A 23,723-nucleotide genomic window follows, 5' to 3' on the forward strand; every position below is an offset into this window, starting at 1 on the left:
TTGAAGAGGTAGCCCTATTTGGATCAATGAATCTTCATATCCTTCCAAAAGATTTTCTCGCATGCCATATGATAATCTCCACAAACCTTTCACTCATGATCATCATCATAACAAAAAACACAATTCCTTTTGGGAACAAGTCCTATTTTCGTCTATTGAGGCTGCACTCTTGGTTTGGTGTAGCCTTTTTAGGTGCCACTATCTTTTCTTCAAGTCTTTTTAGGTTCAGATTCAACTATTGTATCCCATCAATAAGGTCATCAAGAATTGGCTCATTTAATTTTGGAATGATCCTACTTGGAATATAGGTATTCGTCTCTTCTTCTTTTTTCCTTTTTACTATCAGACTAATAGCTTTTGTGATATCTTCCGCGTCTTCAATCAACCCTAATTCAATAGATTTTGTGATATCTTCCCCGTCTTCAACCAGCCCTAATTCTCCTTTTTCTCTTCCAAAACTTTCATTTAATTTTCCAGTAGTAGCCAAGGATCAATAGACTTCTCTTTTCTATTTTTAAAGATTTTTGCCCACTTGTTGACCCCTTACTGCATTGTTGAATCCATTTGTTCTTAGGCTTCAAAGAGAAATTTCTTTTTTGAAGTCTTTAAGAATCTTGCCATGATCCTGCATGGTTGTTGTGAATGTCTGTGATTTGAGTATAAAATTCATTTATAGAAATATAAGAAAAGTTATCAATAGCCTCTTGATCTTCAATTCTATTATCCTCCATTGCTCGCTCATAGAATCCACAAACTTTTGAAATATCTCTTTCAATTTAACTTGTTGGCAGTTATTGTCTATTTTTCTCTCCACATGTGCCCTTCAAGTTCCAAATGTGCAAGCATCACTTGATGTACCTACTCTTGTGACTTTTTCATCTTTTGTAGTCGTTCCAACTTTGCATCGGGTTTGCCAAAGGGTGTTGAGGAGAAATTTGACAAGTAGGATTCATTGCAAAAAATGGGCCTCTATCCCTACTATGCAAGAAGCAACCACAAAACACAAGAAATCTTGATTAGAAAACCTCAAAAAATTACCTTACATTTGTATTTGTATTTCACAGAAAAACTTGTATGCATGAGAGAGATCTTGGCTCTTGAGCCTTTTACACGATGTATGACAATAGGCCAACATGCCTTTGTTATATACCTTCTTAAACCATGCTAATTCTGTCAGTTTTCCTCCCTATTTTGAGCCAAGTTTTTGTTGCAATTACCCTAAATAAGGGGTTTGTAATTATTTTAATAGCCCAAAAAAACCTTTATACATGAATCTCTTTAAGCCAATCCTTGAGTAGAAATTTATTACTATTTTATTGAAAACTCCATGAGAAATTTTTCCTTACCACTTAGTCAGCTATCTTGGATTTCTAATTGGCTTAAACTTAGCTCTGAGAAGTACTTTCCCCTAGACACTGTTTAGAAAGTTTGATTTCTTTGTGTAGACTCAAAATGCCATGACACTGTATACCAATTTAATTGAATACATACTATCAAATCTTTTTAGTTAATTTTTGTATAGTTATATGTTATCTGTATTGTCTCCAAAATTTCTTGGATCTATGTAATTTTCTATGTTATTTGTATTGTCTCCAAAGTTTCCTAGATCTAGCTATGTAATTGTCTATGGTTCTAAATATTTATAAACTTTTTCATGAATCTATGTATCTTTCTACCTTTTTTATCTATCCATCCATCTACCCTCAAGTTACCTGCGTGTTTATCTATCTATATATCCCTTCTACCCACCCACCCACCTATCTATCTATCCATGCATCCATCTATTCATCCAACCATCCATATATATATTTGTATATGTGCCAATTTGTTTATGTATTTTTCTCCCTACTTGTCCACCATCTACCTATCTCCTTATGTATCTCTCTATCTATCATCCATTTATTTATCTACCTATTTAACCACCTATCTAAATATCTATATATGTATCTAGTATCTATTTATCTCTCCCTCTATCTGTGTTTCTCTCTCTCTCTCTCTCTCTCTCTCTATACATTTATCCATCTATTTGTTTAGCATACATGCTACCTACCTACTTATCTATTTATCTATGTTTTTGCTTATCCATTCATCCATCTATCTATACATTTATCCATGATTCTATCTATCCATCCATCCATCCATCCATCTCTCTTCCGTTTTTACCCACCTACATATTACCTACATGTCTATTTATCCATGTTTTTGCTTATTTATCCATCTATCTATCATCTACGTATGTATCTAGTATCTTTGCATCTGTCTATCCCTCCATGCAATTAGATCATTGACCTCTCTCTCTCTCTCTCTCTCTCTCTCTCTCTCTCTGTCTCTCTCTCTCTCTCTCTCTCTCTCTCTCTCTCTCTCTCTCTCTCTCTCTCTCCACCCCTCCTCCCTCCCCTTTTGGGTACTATCATTTCTTACTCAACTTGAACAAAGAGTTTGAACTAAGGGACTACTATTGGGGTCGAATCACAACAATTGAAAGTACACCTATAGCACTATTTCCCTTTGGGTATGTAGTTCCAATAAACATGCAATCAAAGTACTTTCTTTACAAATTTGACTATACATCATTCACGATACTTTGGCACAAATGGTGCACTATATCTGGAGGAGAAGGGATAGATGTATGAAAATAGAGATAGAAATACTCTTCTAGTATAAATAGAAAGATTCATGTAAAGAGATAATTTGCATCATAGAATCATTCATTGATTGCTTTCACACTATGGAAATTGTTGTGGGGTCAACCTTGGCAAAAAGCACTTTCATAGTTATCTTCATGCTACAATGAAATCCAACCCATTGCTGTTTTTATATAGCTACTCTTGATGATAGCAATGCTAATTATTTGCACACCTGCTAGGTGCCAAACTCGAAACATTGGGGAGAGAATGGGGTATAGGAGGGCCTCTTTATTTAGCAGTTTAAGGAAATAGGTTGGTAACTTAACAGGACATAAAAGTGTCCTTTCAGGGTTTTGAAAAAAACCTCCAAAACCATAGTAGATCCACTCATTTTGTAAAATCCTTTCATGAGGTTATAGTTCAAGGCCTACTACACATGGAAAAAATAAGAAACTTGTAAAATTTCTCATCTTTTGGTCACACGAAGCCTCCAAAGTTGATGGACCAGTACATTTTCATCAAAACAGTCATTTCTTATGTTTTGTTGCATAAAAATAAGATTAGGGATTTTTGTAGGACTTGAGATAAATTCCCTAGTTAACTTCAATGGGTTGGTGATCAGAACATATGATTGCTTCTCACTCACTTTTTTTTTTTGCCAAAAGAAATAGGTACAAAAAAGTCAAATTTTTACCAATCTGCAAACCTATCATCAAAGTTTCTATAGCCATGCTCAATACAAATAATATATGCATGCTTTCTTAGTTCCCTGTTTTCCTTTAGGTTCATAAAGATCCATGGAGCATGTCAAAAGAGTAATACATATCTTACCAAGGGGAATCTTGGGGACAAAGATGAAGTGCTAAATACAGCAAACATGAAAAAACTGGGTTCAACATTATGAGTTCTAGAATCCCATAGAAACTATTCAATATCTAGCCAAATTTGATCCTTATGACTAGATATGGTTACTACCTACAAAATGCATATAGTTTTCACAAGAAACTAGAAATATTGAAAAAGCTATACTTGATATACTAGAATGTTTCGTTTTCTTCTATAATTGAAAAAATTAACCATCGTTGTGTACTATGCAAAATAGGGTATTAGGTGCCCCAAAACTCAAGGAATATTAGCTTTATGTTACAATATGCGACATAGAAAATCAAAACTGCATTTGGATATCATGAAAGACACCAAAAAAATCATAGAAGAGCTAAAATTGGCTAAAAGACAGGATTTGACAATTTTTGTAATTTGGTCATAACTTACAACTTTAACATTTATTTAAAGTTGTTGAGGACTACTAAAGATAGTTCTCTAGCATTATAGAGCTCACAAACATGAATTCTAGAGTGGTATAGTTGCAAAAAGTTGAAAAAAGCCAAAAACAGGACCCGTTTTTTCACACAGTTTAGGTTGTGAAATGTTGTGCAAGGACAAGGTTAAAGATGGAATTGATATTCCAAAAAAATGTCAATTTTTTTTCAGCTCATGAGACAACTTTCTAGATAGATAGAGCCTCAAAATCCATTTTGAAACTCTTGATATAATTCAAGGAAAATGGTCACTTAACAAGACATAAAAGTGTCCCAGGACATAAAAGTGTCCCATTACCAACCTAGTGTTAAAATTAATTAAGATCTGACCAAAGGCTAGAATGGTGGGGTAGATAGCTTAGACATGCCAATATAAAAATGCTTTTTCCTCGAAGAGTATATGTAGATGTTACTAGGTCTGGTTGGAGTAATTATCTCCCCAAAAGATATTTTACTAGATTTGCTTGGAGTTACTATCTCCCCAAAAATACTTTTTTAATTTTCAAATATTAAAAGTTTCCTTCTCTTATTCCCTCTTTGTCTTCTCTCTCTTCTTCTTTTCTCCCCCTCCAAAAGATTCCCAAACTCTCATCTCTCTTCTCATCTTTTGAAAAGTGTAGATTTGCTCTCTCTCTCTCTCTAAAATCACCTGACATCTCTCTATTCTCCTATTCTCATGCTAGGGTACCTTTTTGTAAAGTGGCCTACCACACATTATTTTATCTATGTAACATCTCCTTTTAGATTTGCAACCTCCTCCTCCATATCTACAACATATCCTTTTAGATCTGCAAACTCTTTATCCATAGCCATAACATCTCTTTCTAGAATTGCAACTTCTTTCTCCATAGCTACAACATCTCCTTCTAGATTTGCAACTTCTTGCTCCATAGCTCTAGCATATTCTTCTAGATCTATAACCTCTTTCTCCATGTCTCCAACATCTCCTTTATTGATCAAGGCTCCCTAGCCCACTTTCACTCTCTTTAAAGCTTGCATCTCTCTTTTAAATTTTGTAACCTCTTTCTTGATGGGTAGCATCAACGTCCCTAGTATGGCTCCCTATCCATTTTGAGATCTCTTTCCACAGTTGCTGCAACATTTCCTTCCTTACTCCATCTCTCTCTCTCTCTTCTCTCTCTCTCTCTCTCTCTCTCTCTCTCTCTCCACTATGCACTATGCAAGTATTTTCTAGGAGGATTGTGCTTGCTCATAGCAACCAAAGGATTGCAATGAAGTAGATATCTACTTTACACGGTGCTAGTGGAATCAAGGAGTGTATGTAATACTTATCAAGGGTCACACAGTTTCAATGTTGGCAATGGATCCTTGGGTAAGTGCCCATTCCTACAAAGTTTGTGTGGTTAGTGTATTTTTTCCATGAATGACTTATTGGAGACATTTTTGTCATAAGATTAAGAGGATTCTTTATCTACGATCTCTTCTTTTTGCAGATTCTACTTATTGAACAACTTTGGGACTAGTACCTCCAAAAGAGTCATTTTTGTAAGCTTCTAATCGATGGCTTGGAAAATTAGACATTGGGAAATGGTACTAGTACCTCCGAAAGGGTCATTTGTAAGCTTCTAATCAATGGATCGGAAAATTAGACTCATCAATGTAGGCCACAAGTATGGATTGACCTAAATTCAACAATGTTCAAATAATCAATCTTGGAAGAGGCTTAGTGGATGTTGCATACCAATAACCAACCCAACCAAGATGGAAATTCAAGTGTGGAACCAAACCTCAACAACCAAGAATCAATTGAAGGTGTCTATTGAAGTTACAACAAAGAAAGGTGCCACAAATAAAAGTTTCTATTCACACAAAAGGAATACTATTCAACAAATTTATATCTAAAATGGAAGTACTCGTGAAGATGGCCAAGATGCCAGTCATCATTGACACATATGTAGAGCACAATATCATTGTTGGGTCATATTTGAAGGTCCATAGTCTCTCAAACAACATTATCAGAGTCGATCACCTCCCATACCCCCATTGTTTACTTCCATCATTTGTATGAAAATACCATTGACAAGACTTGCTTTTTGCAATATGGTATCTACGTTAGTACCAAGTTTTCACCAACAAATAGAGAACAAATAGAGAACTTGATGATATCCCTTTGGTGGTTGACCCCCTTGGTTGCCCATCCTTGTGATAGAAACCCATTGATTGCATCACTGCCTTTGCAAATCCACATTTTTGGTGTCCTATGAACATCTTGTCATTAAAAAATATAAGCAAATATGTACAAATGAATAAACCATTTTATAGATGCTTTGTGTGAACCATAGGTACACTTCATTACAGCCACATTATTGCACCCATTTTTTCTTGGTGTGACATAAGCATGTCTATACAAGAATATCTCTTGTGAGGCAATCTATCAAGGTAAATACTTTGCATATAACAACTTACCAAGGTCCACATGGATATATTCAAAGCTTTGTGTAAATGATTTCATTGGATTGCACTTTATAAGTTAGATGGAAAAACATATGCAAGAAAGACACACCATATCATGCACACATTTGAAGCAACCTAATAGGTAAATGCATAAATGAGAAAATCTAAATTATTTAAATAGAAGTAGGACACATACAAAACCTAAGTTGAGGCAAGGATGTGTCAAGCTTCAACTAAGAAGATATATACACATGTTGTACCTTTGCTATCCGCCTGCCATCTTGAGTTTGATTCAATCCATGATTCTTCCCTTCTAATGGTGTGCTCGAGAAGCCATATGTCTCCTTGACACCTTGTGTACACCTCTTGAACTTGGTTGCATCCACATAAATCATTATGCTAAGATGTATACAAGGAAAAACAATGGAATTGCTACAAAGCTCTACACACAAGATGGAAACAAAGACTAATCTGGTAAGAAAAGTTATGAGAAAACTAGAAACAGGAATGAAGCTCATTGCTATTACTAACACATATGCTAAAGAAGCATAATAATCTACCAAAAAATTGCAAGGGAGACCATTTTGGATCTAGATGAGGAAGAAGAACCAAAGAAGGTGTTGATGACGATACTCTAGAAGCAACCAGTGCTTTAGATCTATAACTTTATGTAGAGGTGTGAAGGTGAAGTTGAGTGATCAATGGAGAAGGTAGGTTTCAAGACTCTATTGCAATAGATATTTGCAGTGAAAAGTGGGCTTGAAAAAGGAAATATAGGTCATAGCTAAAGGGGAGAGAGGATATAGGTAAAAACCTTGGAGAGAGTAAAGGGGAGAGATGCTAATCATAGATAAAGGGGAAAGAGGATAGAGGTAGAAACCTTGGAGAGAGTAAAGGCGAGAGATGCAGGTCATAGATAAAGGCGAGAGAGGATAGAGGTAGCAACCTTGGAGAGAGTAAAGAGGAGAGAGATAATTTCAACATATTTTTTGAATGACCCCCTTTTAGGGGGAGGGGGGGAGTAAGAAGTCTCTAGAAATAGAAAGAGTGGGTTTCTATCCAAATATATGGAAAAAGACTCAAAATTTTTGTGTTCCATTTTATTAATAAGAAAAGACTCCTCCACCCAGGGATTTCATTAACGTGATCACAAATTGGAAAGCATGTTAATAATAATGATGAGGGATCACTTTCTAAAGCATGTGATCACGTTAAATGAGTTCTACCAAACATCGAGCGAACTTATCCGAGCAAGCTCAAAACCTAGCAAAGTTATCAAGTGAGTTTCTCACATATATAATATACTTCTTTTCTAAAAAGAGATATGTGTGTGTGTGTGTGTGTGTGAGAGAGAGAGAGAGAGAGAGAGAGAGAGAGAGAGAGAGAGAGAGAGAGAGAGAGAGATTTCTCTAAACCCAAACAATAAATGTCAGCACCATTGCTCCCCAATCATGATTATACAAAGCTAGTCGTCCTTATACATGTCACCATTGCTAGCAAAAATATGTTTTTTTGAAAACTTAAATATAGATCAATTGAATAGCTTAGTTCACAAAGATGGAAGATGTGTCTCCTTTCCATTTTGGATCATTGTTTGGAAAAATCTAGCAGATGTTTAGAAGGCCAAAATTTGTTTGCGGCAAATTTCAATCTCTTTTGAGCTTGTGTCTACTCAAGACAAAGTGGTAAGGAAATCTTGCTAGTTGGATGAGGGAAAGGGTTGCATCATATGACATCGCATTTTTTTGCAGATGATAGAGACTTGCCAAACCAAGAGCTACTATGTATGTCCACTAAGAAGAGCGCTAATAAGTGAGAAAAGATGCTTAGATCTCTCTCTCTTTCTCTTGCATGTAAATAGTGTGTGTTTCACTGCAAAAGACCGATTCGTTGTGTTAGCTTTGATCACATGTTATGTTTATGTCAAAGCTATGCTAGTATAGAATTAATAGGTTGTTTCAAACTTTGAACCTAATATTGGAACTTTCATATTTTGAACCTCATATTAATGTTAAAAATGTTCAAAATTTTGATGTGTTCTTTCTTTAGATCAGGGCTCCTTGGGTAGCTACTTCATTTTTGGCGTCTTTCAACCAAAATAGATGAAAGACCAAGATTATATGTTTCAAGTGTCCTAGAGAATGAATTGAATATTATATTGTTGAACAATTTAAATGAAGGCCAATATGATATATTTATTTCTTCCTTTGAAAAGCTTTGAATATTTTCATGCAAAAGCAATAGCTTAAGAGTGTAATGATGAGAGTTACACCAAGATATTTACACTAAAAACAAGGGTACATGAGCACTTCATGGAAACACAATCATAGTAGTACCTATGGGGTTTTGATCCATGTGCTACAATTTTTAGTTGTTGTTCAATTTGCCAAAAAATAATAGTAGGCATCATTTGCTAAAAATTTTGTACATCGATCTCATGGCCTTGTAGAGCAACAGAGGTGTAGTAAATTCTCTTGTTGTTGAATGCTCTCTTGATGTTAACACATTTATGCTTAAGGACTCCTTTTTTTTTAAATCGTATATGACAACTCGCTACATGGATGTGTAATCACATTTTGTAATGGCTTCAACTAGCTTGAGGTACCTCATAAACCCCACCCCCTATGCAAGATGGGACAAGGTGGCCTATCACCTTGCCCTCCTTTTGGCAATACTTTTCCAAGATGTTCTTTTGTTTGCAAAGGTTGCATGTCGTTAGTTTCTTTCTCTTCCGGTTTGAAAAGCCACGTCTTATAATTTGACCAATACCAGTACTTAGAGGCTGTACATATGAACACGACCTACCTTCTTCGGTAAGACTCATATTGCCTTACTTTGTTATGCACTTTTATTTAAGCAGGCCTCGTGATTTTATCACTTGTTTGCAACCCTCCTTCACCACAAGTTGGCCCGCTATTTTATCTAAGCATTGGATTTCTCCTTAACCGGCGGTCCGGTTGAACTGTGAAAAAGGAAGATGCGACCAGGCTCTTATCCTCTGTGTGGGCATATAACCCTATGTAATGCCAGCCGTCATGGCTGGATCAACCATAAATCGTAATGATGAGGATCAGCAATTGTGATCACGCTCAAAAGAGGGACAATCTTTAGGGATCAAGTACAAGCCATTACAAACTCTACTTTACAAACTAGAAAAGCCAGTAATGCAAATTAGAAATGCCAATTTACATCCTTGTTCAGAATATGTCGAGTGCCCCTAAGCTTAATGATCAGTACAGTCATGCTAACGGCCAGCAGTACCTGGGATCTGGCTCGGATGGACGCCCGTTGTCTGTCATCTTTTGTTCCAGCTCTAGCTATGGGGGCACTAATTATTCGGCTCCAGCGTCGGTGGTAGCCGACCAACGGCATGAGCTAGCCCGCGATCAATGCACAAACACCGCATGCAAGTTCTGCAAGAAGTGCAGCAAAGAGTGCCGAAGCAGCATTGGAAAGATCACAAGACACTCTGCAACTTTGAGTTGATGTGCGAATCGTGGGTTCCGGCCCGACTGCGCAAACTGTCCCCTTTTGTCTACGTTGAAGGCGAATATGGAGAAGATCAAGACCTTGACGATGATCATGAGGACGCTGCACCTCCTCTTTGCGAGCAATTGTGGGGGAACATGCCCGCACACGGTGTGCTGGGATCTTCATCAGCACCTACTGATCCTGTGCTGCCTGAACATCTGTGCGTCTCGTCTGCTTTACCGCTAGCGGTGATCTGCGCAATTTGATAGAAACAGTGTGAGAGCTAACTGCAGAGTATAAGGGCAAGGTAGACGTTTTTGTGAACGATGCAAACGCCAAGGTAGCAGCGAGGAACTATATTATGCTTGAGCTGCTGAGGATGTACGGAGAGGAAGCTATTGATGCTGTGATAGCTCTGTGGTATTCGACGGGCATGACGGCGGAACAGTTGAGGGCAGCCAAGGCAGTAGCCAGGGAGGCACAGAGCTGGCAATGGAGCTCATGGAAGTGCCATGGAGGTTTGATCGTGTCGACACGGAGAATTCAGCAGATTCGATAAATGTAGCTGGAGTGAAGCGAATTCTCAAACAATGGGGACCTCTCTTGAAAGCTGCTGCACCATCGACCAGTGCCGCTTCCTTTGCACCTCTCCTCATCACCTTCTTCCGCATCTGGCCTGTGCTTCACATGATGTGAAAAGAAGCCATTACCCCCGCTTCAACGCAACTAAAACTCATGGATGCAGGTATAGCCCCCATGGCGTCCGAAGAAGTGGACATGGCCCGCAATAATATTGCTCTTGCCTTAGGGGTAGGCTCAAGAAGAAGACTAATCGGCTTTACACTGCAAGGAGAGAAGATGAAGGAAAGGCCAAAGGTCTCGGTCTCTCTCTCTCTCTCTCTCTCTCTCTCTCTCTCTCTCTCAATCTCTCTGCCTGCCCCAAGTTGCCGCAGAGGCTTGCCTGTCGAGTCGTGCAAGAGGCTGGAGGCACTGTCCCATCAAGAGTCGAAGGCAAAGATAATTAATGGTGGGTGACTGTTGTGGAAGGTACATGACAGCTGAAGAAGCTTGTGACCAGCTTGACAACGGCAACAAGAATATGAGGAGGTGGTGCGCCTGCGTTGCCCTCTCTCTCTCTCTCTCTCTCTCTCTCTCTTTAACAAGTCAGCCGCAATCACTAATGCAGCCAGTTTTAAATGCTGAAAGTCCATCCCTCCACATAAACCTCAAAAACATCAAAAGCCTTGGTAGCATCATTGAGGCCAAAATACCAGTTACTATCTTGAAGACTTGCTTTCTTCACAGTGCATAACCAGATCATAAATAGCAAAATTTCAATCTTGTACTCAAAAATTCCTCCGCATATCTTCTGAACTATGCCTCCAATACATTTATATTGTCCATACACAGCTATGTCCTAGACAAAAGTATTGGGCCTGCTAGCCTTGTATGTGGTTTTCAACTTCCTCGTTGGAGGGCGAATTTTGCGGAAGATTAGAGGAAACTTGATCTTCGAATCATGAAATTGCTTGGTGTTCTCTCTTTTGCTTGGCAGGTACAATGGCGGTCTTGATAACCTAAATGCAGGGTGATCGCACACGATGCCGAGAGGCCATTTATGATTTCATCATACATCTGCTCAACAGCTCCATTCAAAGTAGTATCTCTGTATTCCTTATAAATATTGTGATAACCTGTTCTACTCTGGTAGCGAGCCCAAATGCCATAGTTCTTGATCGTAGTTGGTTTCTTCTCAAATATCTCATTTATGGCAAGAACCTGGCCATGATCAGACTTCTTCACCTTCTTCAATTTCCTCAGGAAATACCAGAACTTGGACTCAGCGCGGACCTCGTTCGTGGCCCGGAGCTTCATACGGAAAATCTTGGGCTGCTCATTTGTTGTGGTGGGCAGAGCTCTTCCCACCACATGATACTGATGGACCCGAATCTTAGCCATCTTCCGCTGCAACCAGAGACGAGCTGCGTCACTCAGAACCAAGAAGTCTCTCACACACACTCTCTCTCTCTCTCTCAAAACAAAAACTCAACTCTCTCAAAGAGCGCGCGGGGGAGAGAGAGAGAGAGAGAGAGAGAGAGAGAGAGAGAGTGAGACTTCTTGGTTCGAGAGTAGGGAGGCCGCCATGACGACCACGTTGAAGAAGAATAGGAAGAAGAGAGGTCACGTTAGTGTAGGCCACGGAAGAATTGGCAAGCACAGAAAGCATCCTGGAGGTCGCGGTAATGCAAGAGGTATGCACCACCATCGCATTCTTTTCGACAAATATCACCCCGATGACTAATGAAATAAAATTCATTAGCTTAGAATATTCCAAAGGATCTTTTGCAACTCCTTGCAATTCCCCATTGCCTTCCTCTACACCTCGCCGATGCCCTTGCACATAGCCTGCCCTCTCACGACTTGTCACCAATAAGCAATGGCTCTCTCACCCTTCCCCAGAGAATTCACCATAAGCTTATTGTAGAGAATGGAGGGAGGGCTCTTGTTGCGAGCAACAACCCAAGGGCCTCTCACTTGGATCACCCTACCTGGCTCTTCAGTGCAGGTTGAGAGAGAGAGAGAGAGAGAGAGAGAGAGAGAGAAGGCTTGCAGGCTGCCCTTTTGCAGAGTGGTCATGAGAGGCAGAGAGAGACTCCAAGTTGTTTGAGAGAGAGAGACGGCATGGTGCCCACATGTCAAGGAGAGGGAGAAACATATCCTTTCGCTTTTTGGAAAGCCGGGTATCCTCCCGAGATTCCAGCCGTAAGCGATTTTTCCAAAATTGTTAGCACATACTCCGGGAAGGTCCAATACAATGAACAAGTTCCACTATCCCATTGTGAATGTGGATCGTCTCTTCTCGCTTCTGCCCAACTTTGTGAAAGTCTGCTCCCGAAGGAAAGGGCCCTTCCTGGATGTCACACAGTTTGAGTACCTCAAGGTGCAGGGTAAAGGCGATGCTCCCCCCACTCCTTTGGTCGTTAAAGCTTTCAGAGAAGAAGATCAAAGAGGCTGGTGGTGCCATCCTTCTCACTCAAATCTTCCCTTTTATTGACCTAGGCGGATGACGAGGCAACTTTTTCGCTTCTCAATTTAGTTGTGTAGGATTTTTGTATGAGGACTTGCAGAGATGAGTTTTGATGTCCTAACGACGATTGAATGTAGCCGACTTTCCCTTTTAAAAAAATAAAAAAAATAAATCTCCATGGCGAAGAGGAAGCAGAAGCAATTGGGGCATACGCAATCATGACCGTAAGCGCCGCAATGGTGGATGTAACAAGCACGGAAGAGGCCACACCAACCCAATCAGGTGCTCCAGTTATGGGCGATGTGTGCCGAAGGACAAGGTTGTCAAGCAGTTTCTTGTAAGGAACATTGTTGAGCAAGCTTCTGTGCGAGGTGTGCAGGATGCTTGCATTTATGATGGGTACACACTTCCCAAGTTTTACGCCAAAATGTAGTACTGTGTTTCATGCGCCATTGACTCTCACGTTGTCCATGTGAGATCTCGCATAGTAAGAAGAGCTCGGGAGCCACCACATAGGTTTAGACGCAAGGAGGATATGGAGAACCAGAATCAACGTACCAATGTTCCTGCTGTTAGGAAGTAGCGAGGTGTCTAATTAGTACATAAGCCAGGAGAGGAATAAGACTAATGAATTTTGACTTCTATCATAGAACTCTTAGAAGACATATGCTACGAGCATTGCCACTGTGGTTGAAGCCATCAATTGGATGGACATTGAGTGACTTTTGAGTCTTTTGGGCGGGCTTGTATCTAATGTCTTTCTGAAGTTTTTTCCACAAAAAAAGAGAGAGAGAGTCCGACTTGCTTCTGAGACTCTAAGAGTGCGTGACAGAGAGAAGCCTTGCGAGTGAACAAGACACGACACTCAAAATTCACTAAACTCGGCCGTTGAGAGTGAGTGAGTCGTGACTTATAGAGGTGATGTTGAGTCTGAGAGAGAGAGAGAGAGAGAGAGAGAGAGAGAGAGAGAGAGAGAGAGAGAGAGAGCGTAATTGGTTAGATTGGTTGAGAGCATGCACACCCCTTTCATGCAGAGCTCGTTGCCCAGTGGCGGAGTCAGGCCCACTTTTGTGGAACTCTAGAAGAAGGTGGAGGTAGGGATTGCTGAACAAGGGCATCGACGCATCAAAGTCATTTTTGACGCACAACCAGAAAGGTTGGTTTTTGAGAAAAGATTCCTTGGCTGTGATCGTGAAACTGTGGAAGACAAAACACATTCTCTCTCTCTCTCTCTCACACACACACACACACACACACACACACACACACACACACACACACACACACACACACACACACACCCAAACTCTTCATCTTTGTTCTCGCCGAAAGATGGGGTTGAGGTGGCATTGCATAAGAGGTGATTGCCAAGAATATGTTGCATGCAAGTGGTGATTATCGTTCATGTCCGACAGTACCTTATGATCTTCATCACCTCTCCCGCCCTTGGCCACAAAGTCCTCATGATTGGGGCCTCCTCTTTTGTAACTCACCATGAAAACTCTAAAAGAGTCCGTAGTCCATGAAAACTATTCTTTTCAAGTATGTGATGTGAAGGATATTTTCCGTTTCCTCTTCATTTCTCAAGTGTCATGATTATACGTTGAAAGATCTTTTTTGCGAGCTAGACAAAATGGAGTCACTCATCCAAAAGAATTTCTCTCCAATTTCAACAATAAGGTACAACCTAGCACCAAAGATTGCAAATACACATTACCCAATACGATATACCAAATCTATTTCTTCTATAACTTCCTTACACGCACTTGCCATAATATTATGTATTGAGAAACCCTCCTTCCCCCTCCAAAACATTGCACGCCCGCACACACACACTTTTACTTGTCCAAGCATCTACCATGGCTTGAATATTGATGACCACAAGCCGTGATTGAGAGGAGGGAGCATAACCTTGGATAATCAAGCACTTTCTATCTCTTTTGTGACACAACATTATAAAATAAATAATGCATTCAATTTGCATCCATTAACTCTAATGGGAGAGCAGGTGAAGATAAAGGCTACTGAATTTGCTAGTGGTGAACAAATATTCCTTCTCAATCATGGCCAATGTCAATTCTAGAAGGTTCGCATTGCTATTGAAAGCACACAAGGCATTGGAATGAAGGACACACTAGTAATTGTCTGATGGTCTCGATCTCCAGAGTAGTTGGCATACTACATGCAATGCCTTCACAAAGCAGCCTACACATGGCACTCAAGCAAGCAAAGGATATCATTCAAGTTCAAGAGCTACCTATGCATTATGATGGACATGTGGCATTTGAGTTACCATCTTTTGATCTATTTGTGCAGGAACTTATGACAATTGCAACATGTCAATTTACCATGAAGAATAAGTTTGCATAAATAGAGTTTTGGAATATGCTTAGCAAGATGGTTCAGAAGCAAGGATATGATTGTGTATGAATGTGTGTGTGAACACATTAAAGGAAGAGTTTGGATCTTTTTTTTTGAGGCTATTTTAATGTGTGTGAACACATTAAAGGAAGTGTATGGCTCTTTTGTTTGAGACTATTTGAGATGCAGCATGGTTACTTTGCTACATTATAGTCTATAGAGTAATTATTGAGATCTTGATCTAATCTTTTCCATTGCTTCTCCTTGCTCGGTTTCTTGTCCGCTCGGAAGTACTCGCTCGGGGATTGGGATTCCTCACGTTAAATATTCACGTGACTTTTCTATTAACCTGCAAAAATCATCCAGATCGGTGAGCTTGCCAGATTTTATTTCAAACCCTGGTGGAATTTTGAGAAAATATATAATTGCCCCGTGGGTCCACGAGGATTTGAAAAAAGCCCGACACGGTGTCTTTTTATGAAACATATTCAGCCTTTTGACTAGGCAGATCCCTAGGGAGTGTATCCTTGTGCCGAGTACAATTAATTCTCCTTGTTAAGTGACCAAAGGTTATATACGGGGCTAGATGTGATCCTTAATATGGTAACCACATCTTAAAAGATGAAAAACCTTGGCCTAAGACAAAGGTATAATGCGGAAAAAACTGGGTCTCTTTAAGATTGTGCTCATTGCAACATAGTTAATGGTCTGTAAAGGGACTGAAGTTGGTTTAGAAAATGAGCATATACTAAAATTGAGTCGTTAGTCAAGGGTTGGATGTCCTCTACTAGTGTATTGGGCATATAAAGGTTCTTGAAGTTTTGGATTTCACACCATCATAGGCTTTTTTTGATGTATGTTGTTTGTCACTACATAATATGAGAGTTACAATCCTTTATTGGGTGAAAGCAATTATTATATATTTAATCAAATGTATGACAAATGACAATCCGATTGGGTCGATTTAGTCCTTAAGTGTGTAATTGCATTGAATATTTGATACTAGATGTTGTATATTTTTGCTATACTACTTGTATGAATATTATTAGTTTGGTTGATTCATGATGCTGCCTTGCCTTATCACTATTGATGCATCAAACTATATTCTTAGATATTTCATAGAGAGTTTTTATTCAAATTTATATAAATGCACAATATATATTATCTTTTGCAAAATTTAGACATGCTGTAAAATTTTTATTCAAAGTTTTATTTTATGCATAATGTCGTATAGAAAGTTCATTATGTACTATGAAAGATTGTTGCATGAGATTGAAATCATACATATTGTTGTTTGCGTATTGCAAATAATGAACATTGTTACCATGCTTGAGTTGATTATTCTTTGTTGCCCTACGTTTATTTAAATTTATATATATATATATATATAAAATGACATTTTCTCAAACACTAATGTCAATATATTTTGATATTGTGATTGTTGCATGTGAAAACAATCAAGAAAATAATAATAAAAATTACCACCACTAGATTAAGACAATGTGAATTTTACATGAGTTAATTATTGTTTACAAATCATTTATTGATTTTTTAATGAAATTATTATTTTTAATATATATTGAAAAGTAGAAAATTATTTTTGCGAGTGAATATATAGTCCTTATGCCTTCAACCTATAATTGCAATCAATAAAAGAGAATGCCAGCACAAGTAGTACGTAGTCAGGAAAGAAAGAAAAAATCCCCTTGCAAATAGTGGGGGTTTGCAAACAACATATGCAGTTGATATGTAGAGTGGAAATTTAATCTATACATGATGACAAAATTAAGTGGGGCTGCACGTATTAGGGATAAATTTTTGAGTGGCCCCAAAGAGAGCTATTGCACACGCACACATTCTCAAGCACCCACATCTGCAAAGCATTTGAGAGAAGAGTTTGAGAATAAGGGTGTCAAGAAACACCAGGTAGAGAGGATTGTTATAAATGCGTACCCAGTGCAGATAGACTTGAACTTTAATCATGTAAATCCTATGGTAACTCCAATGAGCACTACAAAACAACATGCTCAAGGAGAGACAATGCCTAGCAATTTTTCTGAGCATGATAGGGAGGTTAGGCTTGGATAGATGTGACAAAGATCTTTGCACCAAAGCTTTCAAATGTAGACCTTAGAAGAGACACAAGTTATGCTTGCAAAAGCAATTTTCTTCATTTGAAGTTCATTAGTCATGGTTGAGATCCATCATTACAAACATGCATGGAAGAAAATCGATGAATACGGTCTAGGATTTTCATCCCCTTCATATCACACAATACAAAATGATATCTTAGAAAAATGCTAGTTGAATTCAAAGAGTGTGTCTCCATAATCATTCTTAGCAGTATATTGCTCTTAGGATGCATAATTGTTAATGATGGTTGGTCTAATGTTCAAAGAAGACTATTGATCAATGTTATCTTGGTGTATTCAAGAAGAGAGACATTCATAAAAGCTATTTGATAGGTCTATTACTATTAAAAGTGGTTCTTATATTGTTGGTGTGTTGAACACTGTATCTAAAAAAATAGTGCTGAACAAGTAGTCATGGACAATGCAAATAATTTATAAAATTGCAAGTAATATAATAAAAAGATTCTTTCCACACATCTATGTCAATGGTTACAATACACACAGTTTAAACTTGGTGCTAAAAAGATTGGTACACTAGTAAAAAAATCACATGGTTTGTCAAGATAATTGACATCGTGCATAGATTTGTAAAGTTTATCTTGAAATGAAAAAGAGTACTTGATATATATAGGATGAGCATGTCAGTTATGTTGAAATTGCCTACTGACACCCAATTTTGTATGCACTATTATACATTGGAGTCTTTGATACATAATTACTGCACTGTAATTGACACTTTTTGTTGTACGCAATTTGATGATTGGAAGCTTCATTAGTCTGAACTAGTGAGAGAGAAGGTTACAAGTTTGTGAGGATCCATAAATAGGCCTGCTTGGTGGAGGAGTGTAATGGATACATACCATGTAATGATGCCTGTTATGTTTGCGATTTGTAACCTTGATAAAAAAGCACCAAATTGAGGGAAGTTACAAATGGCTTGGTGGACAATCCAACAAAGTTTAGAAAATCCTGAGAAGTTAAAAGGGTCTAAAATGGAAAAGGAGTGGTGAATACCATTCTCTACTAGACAACGGAAAGTCTTGTTCAAGTACTTTCATGCCAAGTGAAAAAGTGCTCATAGTCCATCGCATAGTGTGTCTTACATGCTTGATCCGAGTATTGGAATTTAGAACTGATGCCAAATGCAGAGGTGGTCAAGGATTTTTATAAGGTCATCAATACATTCTATTCCAATGCTCAAGATTGTATTAACTACATTGAAGACTTGAGTGCATTAAGACTTAAAAAAGGACCTTTTGAAAATGATTTTGTTCAATTGATGGCAAATGACCAATCTGCATGGAAGTGGTGGATGATGAATGGTGGGGAGAATTGCTGAGTTTTTCGTCCACTTGCACAATGAAAGTTCTGGTGCAATGTGTAGAAAATTCAAGTTCTGAGATAAATTGGAGTATGTAGTAGTGCGCTCATAGCACAATTTGCAATAGATTACGAATAGACAAAGCTGAAAGATAAGTTTACAAATTCTGTAGTGAAAAGATATTACATCATATGAAAAGCATTGGCTACAAGGAAGAAATGCCTAGTTGGGTGTACATCTGTCAAGCAGAAAAGATGAAGGTGAGTTCAATGTTGGCATAGCACAATGTACAATAGATGAGATCAAAGAGAAACTCACAATAGATGTAGATAATTCAACAGAGCAGAACAGATAATGGAAAGAGACAGAGCAAAACAATGACTATACAGACTCAACATAAGATGTCACCAATTTACGAGACGTGAAATTGAAACTAAAGTTTATACTTTTTATAAGCCATGAATATCTGTGTGTGTGTGTGTGTGTGTGTGGAATGATTTTAGGTTTGCAACGGGTTTTCCAGTGCTTCTTTATGGAGTGGAAGTGAGGGGTGGTAGCATCGGGAAGTCTACTTGGAAAGAGTTTGAGAATGTCCAAAAGAGTTTTCTCACCAACTTTCTCCAAGTCAAGACACAAACACCCTACATGCTCTTACTTCTTGAGTCCGGATCGATTCCCATTGAGGTCTTGGGCATGCAAAGGGTTATGGAGTACATGCTTAAGACACAACGTAGCCCTTTGTATCGACTTCCAAGAATCGCATATGAAGCAAGTCAAAAGGTCCAAAAGACATGCAAGAGCAAAATACTAAGTTCGGGGTGGATGCTTGACATCAAGAAATGGTTTGGAAGATGGGATGCGTGTCACTTGGTCAAGGATGCGTCGATCGACTCTCAAGTTAATGAGGCCTTCTTACAACACCAATGTATCACGGCTTGGGAGAAATCCGAAGGTTCTCGCTTTAGCCATTACACCACACACCTTGCCCCAAACTACAAATATCTCTTCTTCTCCGAGCGCAGTAACCAAACCCATCCCTACATCCTTGAGCCCATCCCATTGAGTGTGATCCACACCATTGCCTCCTTTCGTCTTAGCTCCCATTCTCTACGTTGCGAGACGGGACATTGGGGCACTGGCGAGGAGTCGCATCGACTTTGCACCTTATGCCCTCGTCAAGTGCGAGAGAGTGAGTACCACACGCTACTTGAGTGCTCAGCTTTTGACCACATTAGGTCCTCTTTTCCCCATATATTCAGCCACGAGCTCTCCCTACATACCTTCCTCTCCCAACCACGATGTGGACTCTCTATTGTGACGCTCATTTCAGCCATTTTTGAGTATCGAGAGTCGCTTATGACCTCCACTCACACCATGTGACATGTTCATTTGGTCCCATAGGTCATATTTGACCTCCAAGGATGATAATAGAAGTATCTATCTATCTATCTATCTCTCCATCTCTCCAACCATGTGTGGTACGTAAATCCCAATGACAAAAGTAATTGGAAACGTACGATCTATTTAATGATTGCAACTTATCATTAGAAAATGTACATGTGTAAAGTGTTAATTTGGTATCCGATCATGCATGGTGCCAATAGTCCAATAATTTATTGCAGTTGGAGAGAGAGAGAGAGAGAGAGAGAGAGAGAGAGAGAGAGAGAGAGAGAGAGAGAGAGAGAGAGAGAGAGAGAGAGGGAGAGAGGGAGAGAATACCTTGCTCTTGTCATTGGCAAACGTCCATCTAGATCTCTCAGAGAGCTAGAGAGTCCCCTAAACCTCTCAAAGAGCTAGACAATCCCCCAGATCTCTCATAGAGCTCAATAATCAATCAAATTTCACCAAGAAAGTATACGGCCACACCAAGCGCAAGAAAAGGTATTATTTTTTGTTTAATTATTTTGTTATTTTCTCTCCCAATGGCGGATAAAGATGTGTCTACATTGGATGTACGGCATCTACGCATGCTGTAGAAAGAAACCAAAAGAAAGTTTGGTGCTATATTTTTTTCCTCTTACAGTGCACATATATGCACTTGATTTTGATGAATGCATCTATGAACATCATAGGAGAATGCATTACAGTTCTTACTACAGTGATGGAGTTAGAGTGATGGAGAAGCTACAAAATAAACACTTGAATATGCTAGTAAGCATATAGTAATGTACTAGGAGCATGCTTGCTAGCATTAAATCATGTAGAGACAGTAGTAACTACTTAATATTTGTGATCAAAATAATTATTTCATTCTTGTCTAATACAGCTTGTGGAGTCCAAACACACATCAAGATAGGCCAAACGTTAGAACACCAGTCAGTTGACCATTTCTCTTCATGTTCCCAATGGATTAACTCACACAATTTTCTCATATACTTAGCATTTGGGTCTGAGATGCTTGACTCTTGTCCTAGTCCAATATTGCACCATTAGGATATCCAAACCCCAAGGAGTAGTCCATTCCATTTTTCAAACCAAGTGTCTTGGTGAAGTAGTCTTGGGCATTCTCAGGCTTGTCTTCAAGGTAGGTTGAGGTGGTAAATGTTGCTTCAGTTTGATGGACTATGCCCTCCTTTCCATCACACTCCCCTTCTCTCTTATCATATTTCCCTACACTCTTACGATTGCCTTTTCTTTTGTTTTCAGGAGCCATTATTATTGTTGCCCCTGGCATCCAATGATAGTAGTGCACATTTTTGTGGTTGACATAGAGGATAGGAGAGCACCCTCTAGTACATTGGAAGGAGGAGAACATTTGGGAGACATAACCTCTTGAAAGTGAGTGCCCCTTTTGGTCATTTCCACTTTTGTAGATAGTTCCACCTTTCTGATATTAAAACTCAGATAGCTCGATCACTAGCAACTTTGGAGCGGGTGTCCCTTTGGCACATCCATACTTTTTTTACTTGTTGGTTCACTGCATTAAAGCAAGAAAGAGTGTCCCTCTTGTCACATCCATTTTTCTTTATACTTGTGTACTTGGATGCGTGTAGATGTCTAATAGTGGATATATGTTAGTTAGTATATCTTGAAGAGTCACAATAAAACATCATCATATAGCTACAATCATTTACAAACCGAACATATTTTTTTTTAATCTGGGACGTCAAACATAAAAGGGCATGCTATTATAGATCATTTCATAGGTTTTAGGGTTCTCTTTGTGCCAATGTAAGGGGCGGTCTGACTCTTGAAGGACTCATCTAGATTGGTCAAATGACACATGTTACATGTATATACATATGTGTTTTCATTGTGTTTATTTAGACACAGATTGAATGCAATATGTAACTTCTTTAGCCCAAAATTCTCAAATGGTCCTTGTTTTGATTGCCATGATTAAGAGCTAGCAGAAGGAAGAGATGCAGAATAGATCTAGAGTGTTTGTTTGGGCACCAACACACGTAGAATAGTATACCCTTGCAATTGTTACAAGTTTCAATAAAGAGAAATGTTGACTTCACCGAGCCTTTAGAATTTCTTGGTATTATAGTAGAGGACCTTGCCATGAGCTCAGCTGTGGATGCTAAAGAAGTAGAGTCAGAGCCTTCTACATGTCAAGAGGACACTGCACCCCTTAAGGTTCACTGTGCTCAACTCACAAAAGAGGGAGGTGGATTTTCAACTATTTCGTTTGGGACACCTACAAAGAGCAGCACAAAAGAGTCGAGGAAAAAGGAGGCACTTATTCTAGAAGACCCAAAAATCATCAATAAAAGGATTTTTGACTTTGTAATATCTTCAAAAGATGCTAATAACTTCCTTAAGGTATCATGCATCTTTAATGCCACCTTCATTCTTGACAATCTTCTAGCTCAACACACCAATCTCTTAAAGCCTGAAAGAGAGAGGTTTGAGTTGGAGGTGCAGAAGGGTAGGGTCATCCTTGATGACATTGTGGTGGTCCACTTAATGATTGTGATACCAAAGGATGCTCGTACAAAAAATACTATCAGTTGTCATTGTCATACAAGCCATTATGGTTCCGCATGCACAAAAAAGAATGCAAGCTTGTCCATTGACTTTCTTCTATATCTAAATTGCCTATTTACTAATTTTATGAAGAACCCCAAGGATATTATGGAGGAACAAGATCTACCACCATATGAACAAGAAGATGAGGAGAAAGACTACAATGAAATGGATGAGATCAAGGAGGCTATTAAACTTGAGGCAAAAGTAAAGGAGGTTGAACAAAGCAAAAGTTTGAGAAAACATCAAAAATCAACATACCATTGGATGTGTCTAAATTCAATGAGAAACAAACTGAGTTGATGCTTCCTGGTGTGCTAGAATTTAGGATTGGTGACATTACATACATTTTCTCCATGATATTCATAGTATTTTTTACCTGAAGGAAGACTTTGCACTAGGCACCATCTCAAAATTCTATGAGGAGAGGAGTGGCTTTGTTTTGAAGAAAATAGTGATCACGAGACAATAGAAACCTGTAGTAACCTATTGGAGTACCTCAAACTGGTCTCCAATAGCTAGCCGGTTGAGAGTACACACATGCAATGGTCTCCAATAGCTAGCTGGTTGAGACCGAAGCTTCACCACCTATCAGTTGCTTGCACACATGTTGCAACACTATCATGTCAGTTGGCCATTCATTCAAACATCAACCTGTTCTGTCACACATCCTTGTGTCATAGCCAATGAGGTGTTTTCCCTCCACATGAACGGCTCACATTGGGGGTGACCATTTAGGTGTGCCGTGTGACATTGTGATGGTGTCCATCCACTGCCGATAAGTCTTGGGGTGGCTAGGTGCAGGGGCGTGGCAAGCCTTTGGTGGGATCTCAATGGAGCAGCCACCCTTGCTATGCATGTGTGTAGGCTGTGTGTGTGTGTGTGTGTGTGTGTGTGTGTGTGTGTGTGTGAGAGAGAGAGAGAGAGAGAGAGAGAGAGAGAGAGAGAGAGAGAGAGAGAGAGAGAGAGAGAGAGAGAGAGAGAGAGAGAATAATTTAAGTCTCTGTTATCATTGCACTCGTCTCCCCAAGAAGAAGCTCCCCCAAAAGTGCCAACACCTGATAGCCTTGCCCTGCC

General features: G+C 39.1%; 1 protein-coding gene and 1 pseudogene across 1 annotated transcript; one reads left to right on the top strand and one right to left on the bottom strand.

Moving 5' to 3' along the window:
• Positions 1-1,664: 1,664 nt before the first annotated feature.
• On the top strand, positions 1,665-2,443 carry LOC147457950 (uncharacterized; the record flags this gene model as incomplete). The annotated part of the gene is given in 2 exon segments (XM_086513380.1): positions 1,665-2,239; positions 2,290-2,443. Coding segments are annotated over 2 exon segments (729 nt in total), but the record flags the coding sequence as incomplete, so codon positions are not given.
• Positions 2,444-11,210: 8,767 nt separating this feature from the next.
• On the bottom strand, positions 11,211-11,794 carry LOC147457951 (large ribosomal subunit protein eL20y pseudogene; annotated as a pseudogene).
• Positions 11,795-23,723: the final 11,929 nt, after the last annotated feature.

Source organism: Adiantum capillus-veneris, chromosome 5, assembly GCF_014529385.1.
Source record: "Adiantum capillus-veneris isolate H3 chromosome 5, ASM1452938v2, whole genome shotgun sequence".
NCBI classification, from domain to species: domain Eukaryota; kingdom Viridiplantae; phylum Streptophyta; class Polypodiopsida; order Polypodiales; family Pteridaceae; genus Adiantum; species Adiantum capillus-veneris.